Source organism: Egretta garzetta, unplaced genomic scaffold (genome assembly GCF_000687185.1).
Source record: "Egretta garzetta isolate BGI_Z169 unplaced genomic scaffold, ASM68718v1 scaffold50, whole genome shotgun sequence".
NCBI lineage: Eukaryota > Metazoa > Chordata > Aves > Pelecaniformes > Ardeidae > Egretta > Egretta garzetta.
The window spans coordinates 3809504-3822069 of NW_009258613.1; the positions used below are offsets into that span (position 1 = coordinate 3809504).

Here is a 12566-nt window from a genome sequence, read left to right on the forward strand (position 1 = left end):
ATTTTTCACTCAGATTACGTACTAAGAGCTTGTAGTAGCACAAGCCCGAATTCTTAGCTTGAAGCAACGTACGTGACAGAGATAATGTAATGAGCCACATTAGAAACAGGAGAATGGAGTCGAGGAAAAAGAAAAAGGGTCCCATCTGCCATACCTTCCCTAAAGAAATTCACTTTACTGCTTTAATACATTACAAGTTTATTTGTTAGATGTGTAAAACAATGCAGTAAAAAATATATTTCTATGTCATGACAAAAATAAGATTTATAACATTATTATTACAGTGCATCAGAAGTATTTTGAATATGTGTTCACTCCATCAGTACATACTCATGTAAGGTGCTATGGCCCTAGCAAACTGATGTCCATGGACAGATCTTAGCTGTTAAAATGCTGTAGCTCAGAGTGCCAGCTGGTGGAAATCAGCTGATTGATACCCACTCAGAATCTGAACCTATGTCTTTCTATTTATTTCCTGTTAGATTATTATTATTTGGTTTGGGTTTCTTGTTACTACTACTACTGCTGTTGCTATTATTATTATTTATTATTATTATTATTAGTAGTAGTAGTAGTATTACTGTTATTATTATTCTATTGTGATAACAGTTACATAGAAACTGTAACAAAATAAGGCTTTCATTTTTCACACCAAAGTACCAGTAAGTCCTCTCCCAAAGAGCACACAATCTACAGGGCAGGACATAAGCTCACAAATAGCAATTTCATGGCAATATATGCAATTCCTAATGATGACCTTCATGATTGACAACACCCTCAAATACAGGAAGAAATTCAAACAGGAACAACTTTCCTGATATGTAAATGCCAGAGACAAGAAATAAAAAAAAAAACCAAAACAGTATGAGAAACCATAAAAAAGAAATAATATAAAATGAAGTAACAGTTCTGCTCAGTGTACATTAAAATGTACAAAGAGGTTTATGAAACACTGCAGCTAATTCAAAAAAAAAAAAAAATACATCAAAGAGCAGATTCTGCAGAACTGGAGTAAATTGCCATACCTGTCTTCTGTACCAGTGTGGTTTATTCCATACCAATTGAACTCAGAAGTGTTAATCTTTGTATGGTTTGGCTTCGATGAGTAATACTTCCAGAATAAATGCAAAACAGACTTGCTCACAGACTAGGAGCACTACAAGCTAAGGGATGCCATAAATACCATCATCGTGCTTGCTACTGTTCCCTTCAACACGAACATTCATGCTATTAAGCACTATGCAATATATACTCAAGAATGGCCCTGAAATTCAGCTGAACACAGCAAGAAATGGTGTGTAATGACACAAGGTGTAATGACAGCAAAATAGTAGTAAAGGAAGGTATGAGAGAATGCACAGGGCTTATGAAACCAAATCTTGAAATGTTTCTTTGATTCTCTTTTACTAAATAAGGTCCTATATTACAAGTGGTTTTAGTTTGCTAGAATTACAGTTCACAATTATCCTAAGCTTGATATACTCTAGTTAACAGAAGCTGCAAATACTAATTACCTCTGAAAGTCTGGATATAAAAATTAAGGTTAGAAAATGTTGTCTTCAGTTGTTCATCAGACAGATCCTGGCTTCAAATTTTCATCCAACAGGACTGAACATATTATTGTGCCTCTTTCCAGAGAAACAATACAAGGGTTGCTTTTATGTCCATTGGAATACATGGAAGGCAACTGCCAAAGCCAGCCAGGCTAGTAACTGAATAGAACTTTGTTACTTCAGCATTAATGAATATCATGGAGGGCAGACCTTAACAGATCCCAACCATCTTATTTTTAGCCCTTGAACTCCAATCCCCAAATTGTCCGAGAACTTCCCCCTCTCCAGATCAGAGCAATTCTAATTTACAGATTACGTTTATTCATAGACAGATAATAGCAATTCATTTTAGATAAAATTTTTGGCAAGGTGAGTCAGCTTTTTTCTCCACTTTACAGTGAACTAACTGGTTTACAGTGAACTCATTTTTTTTATGACTGCAGGGTAATTGCAGTCTTAGACTTTTCTCTCAGTATAGGATTTCATTTTCCAGATTATTCTCCCAGGAGATTACTTAAACACTGAAAATTTTTATAATCCTTTAGTTTAAAAAGTGCAGTTAGTAAAGGACCTGTTATAACTAGCAATAAAATAGGTAACATGAAATATTTATACATACTACACAATGATATTTACACCCAGTTGGCTCCATAGTTAGAGTAAATAAAAAAGCACAATTATTTAATACTGACAAAGTTATTCAAGTGCATTAACTACAAGTAAATATGAGGATGAGTATTATAACTACTACTATAGTTACATAATACATCGGGTTTATGAAGAAGAACATTCTATTGTCACCATTTATTGAAACTATAACACCTGGTCTTGTTACATCAGATGGTCTGTCTTCATATAAAGTCAATTTAATGCACTGGGCAAAAGTAAGTTACTATGCAAAATTGGTAATTTGGGTGAAATTTCCCTCTTTGATCTTTTAATGCTGAGCTATTGATGCTTATCTTCAAAATATAACCAGTATATATTTACACTTTGAAGGAGGAATGTACATTTTAACTTCATTTTGAGTACCCTTTTCCTCACTGCAGCACTTGCTCGGATTTTTGATGCTATAAATACCACTGTAACCTGCTCAAGCTTGGCTTAGAGTTGGACAGACAGTGGTGTTTCAGTCTTGTCGATTCTTTCTCCCACCAGACCCTTTCATTTCTGTGCTTTTGCTGCAGTTTTCAGATCCCTGTCGTTCTGCATGCCAGCCTGATTGTACCCCACGGGCAGGAGTAGCCCTTCCTCAGGCAGCCTTTCATGTCTGATTTACCAGCTGGGGCTGTGTAGCCTTGCTTTTAGCCCAACAGGGGACAGCTAGACTAGAAGCAGCACTAGTTATAGAATGGCTTGGTGGGCAACAGCATCCTCACTCATCACCATCATTTTGCTGCATGGGAAGATGAAATCCATGCTGTCCTAGCTAAACTGGCATACAGGCAGATATTTTAAGAAGCAGATTATTAAAAGCTTGGAGTCACAAGATAACAGTTTTTGGTTACCCACAGGTTCTACATGTAATTTAGTCTCTGTTGTAGCAAAGATCCCAGCTGAAAAATAGGGCTCAGTGAAGTTAATAAATGCGGGTCCTGTATTTTTGTACATGAATCCAGGTAATTCAGATTCATCTGCTTCTCCACATCCTGATTTCTGGTTTTCTGAAGAGTGCTTTCGTTCCAATAGCATTTCTTTCTTCCTTTTTCTTCTCTTTTCTTAATGTGCAGCATAAAGGCCAAAAGGCAGTGCACACACATGATACAATAAAGCTTCTAAAATATATTACCGCCACTATGTAGTCAGCCACTACCCAAATGCATTATCTTTGACAGCATGTTGTTACAAGAAATTAAGATATAAAGTATGGGAAGGCATCAGCTGTTTACCAAAAACTGAATGGGAATTGCAAAAAAACTATTTACCATTAATTTCCCATCAAAATGCTTGTAGGACCCCATGCTTGCAGGACTTCATTGACATAAGAGACTAGATGTACAGGCATCATCATGCATGACTGCTTTCAGATAGTCACCAGGAAGTATGGCCTCACCCACAGTTTGACCAGAATAAAAATAAAGCTAAAATGAATTGCAATTTGAAGGAAGAATACAAACAGTTCTGATATTTTTTTCTACAGTAACATGTAGCCATAAGGAGTTATCCAGTAGTTTGATGCTGAAGAGCTGAGGAAAATAAATTTGAGGAGGAGGAAAAATGAAAACTCTTGGTGAACTCATTTTGAAATACACAGAAGTAACTACTCTGCCTTTAAGTTTTTATGCAAGGCAAGAGACAAGCTTGTTTTGAAATGCTGGAGGTCCTGTCTTGCAGTGACCTGTGCCAGTCAGTATTTAGTTTACTCCTGCCAGGCAACAAGTCCCAAGTTCTCCACTCCACCCTGTAGTACCTGCTTTGGTTAATATTGATACTAGCTTTCAAAATCAGAGTCAGCTTTAAAGCTCTGGTGTTGCAGCCCTTACATAAACAGTCCCACTGGCTTTAAGAAGTGCCATACCTAGCGTCCACTGCTTGGCACGCTAGCTGAGTAGGATGTATTTTTCATCATAGGCTTTAGTAAGTCTGCACAGTGATCAAATGCCGGCACACCACGCTGACATGCTTTGTTCTCAGGACGAACATTGTCTTTCTGAGGGCTGACTGAAAGGTTTTCCAGGTTGCGTCTGCAGCTGTGCAGACGCCTTTAGATCTCACAAGCTGAACTGCACTCAACCAGCGAACTGATGAACAAGGCTGTTTTATCCACACTATAAGGAACACAAACCTGGGCACGGATCCACTTAGTTCCTTCTTTTCGTTTTTGTTTTTTCAAAGTAAAGGGATAAAGGAAATAATGGAGCCAGGACCGGGATGGCCAGCTCCAAGTACAAATCAATCAGTGCTCTTGTTATTAGGGTTCTGAGCTGCACCAAGACTTAGAAATGCTTGATAAACAGAAACTGGAGACCAAGGATGAGGCTTGACTGAAAAAGAATATGGAAAAGAAGAATCTAGAAGTGTTTTCCAGATATTCTGGACGGATACATGTTGATGCTGCTTCACTCCTTCAGTGGAATGATACCAAGTTAGAGCAGTACAGCACCTGGCCCTGCTGTTCAGTTTAAACTTGGAAAGAGGAAGACTTGCTTTGCCCGTTACTGAAAAACATGTTTTCTCTACGCTGAAGCACACCACTTGTTTAGCAGCTTACACCATTTAGCAACTGTTGTCAAACAATAAAAAAAATATTTCATCCAAATAAAATGCAAAAGGAGTTTTCAGACAGCAAAGTGGAGTAATTCGCAGTGGAAACTGGCAAGGGTCCCGCAGCTAAACCTTCCTTTAATGAAAAGTCCAGGGAACCTTTCTGGCATGCCTGAACCCTGTCTCATAATGGGGCTCACCCCAAGAAGTACGAATTCTTTCTAAACTTAACATATACTCACCAATTATTCTTTCTTTCCAATTACTTCCTGGGGGAAAAAAAATAAAGCATACATTTTTGCATGTCCTGATTTAAACCAGAGTTAGTTATTAGCAGTATATATGCAGGTCCTGGTTCGCCAAATTTAGTTAAGCTGTAGGACTACTTGTCTGAGCAGGTAACTTCTCACTTGTGATGAGCACAAAAGAGGTGTTCTCTGTACACCAGTGACTGGAAAGCTCTCAGAGTGTGTTGGTTTTCCTCTTGTGAAGAACAGCTTTGTTTATGACTCAGGACTGAACTATGCAGGAAGTCAGCAAGCAGCATTTTGGAGCATGTGTTTGCAACACGCTAGTCCTAACCTGGTGGCATTGACTTTATTGGGAATAATGACCCAGTGACAAAGTGTAATACACCACCCTTGAATACCTGAGGTATTGTGCTAAAACCCTTGGATGCTCAAAACATCAGACTATCATTGCAATATGGCTCTCCAAGTTGTGTCGTCTTGTTTCTAACTTCCAATACACTCAATTCAAGTCCGCCAGATCATCTTGCTGCCCTTGGGATACACTGAACTCCTGAATCCTGACACAGTCTCAGAAACAAACAATATCCTTCTGAGCTTCACTTTTGCCACATAAAAATTCAGATAAGCCCGAATGTTTTTAGTCTTAGCAGCATTTCAGATTTTACACATTAAAAAGACTTTTCTGCTGTGTAGAAAGTGAAAGAATGGTAATTCATAAATCTAGCCCATACATACGTTCTTTCAGCATGGGGGCCTATGTATGAGCTTGCTCTAAAGATATAATTCAGACCTTGAAATACGCAAGTCTTTTTCTCCAGAAGGATTTAGAAGCTACATCTCTGTGCAAAACAGCTACATCAGCACCTTTACTCAACTGATCAGACTGATTTAATACTTCTTTCTAAGACATTTATCAGACTATAGCATAAGCCAAAGGCAAAGGTCTGTCCTGAACCTAATGGTGCATTGGGTTAGTGGGGCCAAGTCACATCAATTCTGTCATCCCTGGAAGGATCATCATTAATTGGTTTTATTTTTTCCAGTAAAAAAAAAAAAACCAAGGCTCAGTTTGGTGGCCTGGGAGCAGACCTCAGCACAAGGCTTGAAAGCACACCTCAGGATTCATAGGAGTTACTATCCTTGGTCTGTCTCTGCATCTTCATGCTATGGCCTGTTAGATTTATCTTCCTTTTCTGCTAACCAATAGGTGTTAGGACACTTATTACACATTAGGAAAGGCAGTTTTTCAAAATAAACAGAAAGTTTACCATATACAAAAGAAACAAACAGAAAGTTTGCTAAATACAAATGGATACAAATGAGTAACAATGAGTACAAGTGGATATAAATGAGTAACAGGAAAAGCCAAATCCTCCATCAGTAATTTCAGATCACGCCTTCTTATCTTTTGACGTGAAAACCACAGAAGGAATCTCTCCTTCCTCTTAATATAACATCTCTAAATTCCTCTCATCATCACGACACTGGAGCCACTTACCAAAACTTTGTTGTTTTGAAAGATGCATCAAGACTGAAGAAAGATGACACAGCAGCATCCTGGGGCAAAAGAACTGTGAAATTCAAATGCAAAATCCTGTAACTGATTGAATGTTACATTCTCTCCCTATACGCCTGCATATTGCTCTTCTCAGCATCAATAAGAGCCATGGATATACATCCAAGGAATGGATTTTGGTCCTCAGGTGTGACTTAGTAAAATCTTGTGTGTTGAATATAAAGAAAGTCCATACTTACACACCAAAATTATCAGCAACAAAGTGGCAGACAATCCTCCCAGAAAATACCTGAGAACAACAATACCCATAAAGGTTAGAAAAAACCAAGGGATGCGTATTGGGTTAACAGAGGTGAAGCCTGGGGGGGAGGAGGAGGGGAGGTTCCTGCAGATGAACCCTCTGAACTCTGCAAGTTGAAACTTTAAATTACTCAAGCTGTTGAGGATAATCTCCTTGAAAGAAAGACATTGGCATTCCCAGAGAGAGAGAAACACCCATACTGGTCACTTAGAAAGCTGTGGATCCATTTTGATTCTTCTCAGCCTTTCAAAACCCCTGTCCAAGCATACTTGAGAAAGCAGTGTACATATCTGTGTACGTATTTCTTATTTTTGCGCATATCTATATAGCTCAGATATTTGCCTGCATTGACTATCATGTGAAAATATATTTTCACAATAAGTTATATCTAACTTTGAAATGTGACCCTTAATTTATATTTTATTCACCAGCTGAAATGGATTAAGCATTAATATCAGAAACAACAAATAAAAGAAATTAAAATTACCTTGTAAATATTGAAATGATTAAACACGTGGTCAGTGCAACCATCTGAGAAAGGACATTTCGCACTGTCCTGGATTCTAAAACAAAAAGCAGAAAAATAATTTTCATGTGTTTTCAAGGAAGTAAACACACGACAGGAGGTGTTTGCAAAGACAACCTTCAGACTGTGAGGCCAGTCTCTTCAGTTTCTTGTTAAGAGAATTCGCCTAGAGTGATCCAAAGCGGAAACCTCATTTTCATGCTCTGGGTGTCTCTCAGGAGCCTTTTTCCCCCATGACCATGGAGACACTGTGCCCTCCATGCTCTCAGAAAACAAGCCTTTCTGAATAATTGCCTGTTTCAGGTTTTGTTCCCATGCCCTTTCCTCCATTTTCCTCTTCACTTCACTTTTTTCTTTTCCCATTTATCACTGAAAAGATGTGAGCAGGAAGGAGTGAACAAGTAAATACCAATTTTAAGATTTTGTTAGTTTAAACAAGTAATTTAAAATATCTGTTTCAGGAAATAAATTCTATTCTGCAAGGGGCCATATCAATACTTTTAATGTATTTTCAGTTCCCTCTAAAAATGAGGCATATCAGAATAAGAATGTAACATACCTGCATTGCTCAAAATCTCTTCATTTGCATTTATCATAAATGGAGAGCAGGAATTTAAAGCACAAAATGGTTTCTCAGGCTGCAGAAACTCGTCATTCGTGAGAGAGGCTCTATTAGATGCTGGAGTTTGTGGCATACGGCTGTTACGTTCAGAAGAAAAGTCTGAATCACCTACAGAAAGTGCATGTGTAACTGAGATCGCACAAAAGTAGAGCTTTGAGACCATGTTAATGAAATCAGGGGGGAAGGGGGAATTAATTACTTAATCACAGGGAGGTTTCCAAATTATTAGGGGTAGGGAATTGGCAGGTTCAATGTATGCAGGAGAAAATATGCAGAGTAAGGACAAAACTGCAGAGAGTGTAACACAATGAAGTTATTAAAACAGCCAGATATTAATGCCACCAGCATAAACATCGCTGGTGATGACTTGGGATTCAAATTCAGTCTAAAAATGCCTTTTTGCCACAAAGTTCTTTGTGGACTCATGCTCAGTTTTACTGCCAGGAGCTGAATTCACCATTTACAATTCTGTTACTCATCTATGCTTTACCTGCACATCCTGGCAGGCAATCCCTGCAAAACCTAGAGAGAAAGATACCCAAGTCCCACTAAATATAGACTGTAAAGCTGTAGCTCAGTTACTCGGTACCTGGTCAGGGCTTACCAATGTCACTCTGACTGGCTCCTAGTTCACTGCATCCATCAGGCCAAGGATCATCTACATGGGAGAAATCCACATCGCTGAGCCATGAACTGGGGGCACCGAGATCGAACAAGCTGGCAAGAGAGCGACGGATTTTCTTCCTTCGCCTGAATACGCTAGAAAGAAAAGATGTGTTGTCCAGGAATAGAGTTAATTAAAGGTTGCAGGACTCACATGAAAGAACCAGGTTCTGGGTGCTGTTCCTAGTTCTGTTCTTGACCCTGGGTACATCACCAAGAATGACTGCTGCACGCCGCAATGATGTCAGGGAACGTATGAGCAGTGTGGCAATATATCATGCATTGTGATACTGGATATTGTGATGCCAAATGATACTACAGCTACTGGGCTCTGATACTGCTCTGAGTGGTCTCATGCTACCCGTGAGTTTCACCCTACCCTATCCCATTTGGGCAGCCTGAATCCACTATACTTCAACTTTTTTGAACTACATTTTATATACCTTCCTAAACTGACGTTCTTCTGAAATCAAGAGAGATTTTTTCCAGAGTAAGAATTCCAGGACCAAACCTTTTTATTTTTATATATATATACATACAGACACAGTTTTTTCTTATTCTGTATCACGGTAACGCCCCATTGGCAAAAAGAGCCATAGCTCTCCTTTTTCTTTATTGCACACAACTCTAATTACAGCAACGACTGTGTACTGAAGAGTTTTGGGGTAATAAGATTAGACATGACTGAAAATCAATCACTGCACTCTCTAAACCAAATCAATTGAGATGTTCCCATTTTAGTCTGGAGAAGAGGAGGCTGAGGGGAGCCCTTATCGCCCCCTGCAACTGCCTGACAGGAGGCTGTAGTGAGGTGGGGGTCGGCCTGTTCTCCCTGGTAACAGGCAATAGGACGAGGGGAAATGGTCTGAAGTTGCACCAGGGCAGGTTTAGATTAGACATTAGGAAAAATTTCTTCACAGAAAGAGTTGTCAGGCATTGGAATGGGCTGCCCAGGGAGGTGGTCGAGTCCCCATCCCTGGAGGGATTTAAAAGACAAGGGCTTTAGGGCCATGGTTTAGTGGTAGGATGGCAGTGTTAGGTTAACGGTTGGACTTGATGATCTTCAAGGTCTTTGCCAACCTAAATGATTTTATGATTCTATGATTAAGAAGCAATGTTGATCTTATGCCAAGCAAAGTGTAGACAGCCCCACAGATACCACCAGGTAAGTCCAGAGACGTGGAGCAAGTTGCCAACATTGAGTAAAATCTGCATCTAGTTCACTTACCGAACTACATTCTCTTTATAAGTAACACTTGTCTGGGATGGTGTCAGTGTTACGTTGCCCTCTTCATCAGACAGAAAACTGTCTTTGGTCAGAATGTAATAACCATTGGAAAGCAGTCGAGGGCTGCGGCGACATGGGGAAAGGAAGCCTGTCGGAGGACTTGTGGAACAACACCCATAGGCAAGGTCATCATCCAGAAAGGCACAAGCATAACTGAAAAGGAGAAAGGAAACCCTCTAATTTACTGAATGTCTAGACAGTGCAAACCCATGATTTAATAATAATGAATTTACATTACCAGCTGATGGGTGACATAGATTTAAAATATGTAGAAATAATGACACTACTTATGGACCTAGGGGGTTTCAGCCAGCTAGAGCATGCCTCCTTCACACTTCCCAGAGCTTCAGATTACAGGAGGGCTCCATGTCAGGTGGAGCATTTCACGAATGCACGGAGCCAGCCTGAACTGAGAAGTGCTTGGTGTATTTCTGTGGCAGTGCTCTTGGCCAAGGAGTCCTGCCAGATCTACACCTACCTGGAGCCTTCAGAGGTATTCCAGTATTTTGCTTCTCTAAGTTACTCTGCATGGTGCAAACCTGAGTGCCTCTGAACCGGGCAGGATTTATTTGCTTTTTATAACCTATCCATACTTAATGAAGATTTAAGGATACATGACTTTTAATTCTCACAAATCCTAGCATGCCATGAAGCTAGAACAACATGGGATAATGTCTATACATGGCAAAAACTTCATCCAGCCCTGAAATACAATTGACTTTGAGATTAAATATAGCACAGAAATATATGCTATGTGGTATTTAAAATAGAAGTGAGTAGTGACAGAGGTGAGGAATCTAAATGTTGTAGATATTTTACTTAGCTCAAGTAGAATTGGATTTAGGGTGAGTCCTTCCATCAACACTTTTGAGTTCCAGGTGGCCATGAAGAAACATCCATAGGAAGAAAGGAAGACACTGGATTGATTCAGTGGCTGACATGGGTTTCAGTAGCGGCTTTAACTAACCCATATGGCACGTCACAGAGGGATACCATAATTTCAGTGGAGGGCAAAGGAAAACAGAGATACTCCAACACCTTGTAATTGCAAAGCCAGTGCTTCCAATCTCCATAGCAGGACTTCTAAACCTCCATTTAAAGCAGTAATTAAATTAATATCAGCACTACAATTCTAAGTGGCTCAAAAGGGATTTCACAAAATTTCCAACAAAATAAAAATAAACCCAAACAAGTATGGTTTTCGTCAGTACCTTGGAAAAATACATTGTGAGAAAAAAACCATCATACGCTGCCGAGCCTGCAGAAGCAAAGGCCAAATAAGAAGTAGTCGTTGTCATATCCACTGACAGCTCAAACAGTTGACAGGTCTTCACTGACAGGTACCTTGTGCATATCAAAAAGATCATAAAAGAAGCTAAAAAAGAAAAGGAAATTAAGGGAGAGGTTAAAGGAGATAAAACAGATGAAAGAATGGAGGAAAGACATACTGCTTATAGGAAACTCATCTCAACCAGGACAACACAGAATCAGAGCCAACCATAAACAAACACTTGTACTCTGCACAGCTTGCAACCTTGAGAGAAATAGCTATGGACACAAATGCATTAGCTACAGCAATTTTGATGTTTTTTTCCCAGAAATCTGCTTCATGCCAAAAATAGTGCATGTACTGGCAATAGATACAGAGTAGAATGGAAGGGCCACCATTACCATTACAATATATTTTTCAGGTGAAAATTGCAGACGTGGCACAAGAGGAATAGGGACAGTGACAAAGATTTGACAATAATACTGTGGCAGGAGACTAAGAAATAGGATTTGTCTGGATTACCATGGCTCAAGTATGCAAAGTGCTGCCAGAGGTTCAGCATCTGACAGAATCAATATTACACAATATGAGCAATGGCTATCCATAGGGAGAATTTATATCTGTTATTACATGGAACGATAAAAGATATGATTTTCCCTATATAACCTTACATCTCCTATATCTTTAGAGCATCACGCTTATACCACTGTTAGTGAATGCCTGTCATTTACCTATGAGAGGAGATAAGTCTAACACAATTTTTTTTTTAATGTTCAGTTATGAGCTGAGGCAAAGAAAAGACATGAAGCTCAGTGTTTCCACTTTGGCAAGCTTGTTTCTCCTCATTTGGAGCTCAGTTGTCAGTGACGGTCTGGATGTAAAGACTGAGTCTTGGGAGCAGGCAGGGTCACCAAAGAATGGAAGCAAAACCTTCCAGGGTGTATTTTACATATCAGTCCTATTAACCTACTCCCATACATACTGTTTCTCCTACACTTTGGAAAAAAATAAATGCAACATTTCACTTTACCATGAGAAAATTATCATAGAATCATAGAATCATAGAATCACTTTGGTTGGAAAAGACCTTTGCAATCATTGAGTCCAACCTTTAACCTAACCCTGACATCCCACCACTAAACCATGTCCCTAAGCACCTCATCTATCCTTCTTTTAAATACCTCCAGGGATGGGGACTCGACCACCTCCCTGGCCAGCCCATTCCAGAGCCTGACAACCCTTTCGGTGAAGAAGTTTTTCCTAATGTCTAGCCTAAACCTGCCCTGGCGCAGCTTCAAACCATTCCCCCTCGTCCTATCATCTGTTACCAGGGAGAAGAGGCCGACCCCCACCTCACTACAGCCTCCTGTCA

The 12566-nt window shown here is 39.5% G+C and overlaps 1 protein-coding gene across 1 annotated transcript; it reads right to left on the reverse strand.

Moving 5' to 3' along the window:
* Positions 1–552: 552 nt before the first annotated feature.
* On the reverse strand, positions 553–11167 carry TMEM71 (transmembrane protein 71). Its single transcript, XM_035903439.1, has 8 exons — positions 11136–11167; positions 9865–10077; positions 8578–8732; positions 7911–8081; positions 7313–7388; positions 6764–6813; positions 6507–6579; positions 553–3739 (listed from the first exon to the last, which is right to left on the reverse strand). Exons 1-8 carry the CDS (start codon positions 11165–11167, stop codon positions 3688–3690), a joined length of 822 nt encoding a protein of 273 aa, XP_035759332.1. The 3' UTR covers positions 553–3687.
* Positions 11168–12566: the final 1399 nt, after the last annotated feature.

Excerpts from the sequence above, each read along its gene's own strand:
- TMEM71 (XM_035903439.1), bottom strand. The coding sequence starts at position 11,167 with ATGGTTTTTTTCTCACAATGTATTTTTCCAAG. Across the intron at positions 8,082-8,577 it reads AGCCAGTCAGAGTGACATTG|GTGATTCAGACTTTTCTTCT; the intron begins GTAAGCCCTGAC and ends CACTTTCTGTAG. Across the intron at positions 7,389-7,910 it reads AGAGATTTTGAGCAATGCAG|AATCCAGGACAGTGCGAAAT; the intron begins GTATGTTACATT and ends TTTTTGTTTTAG.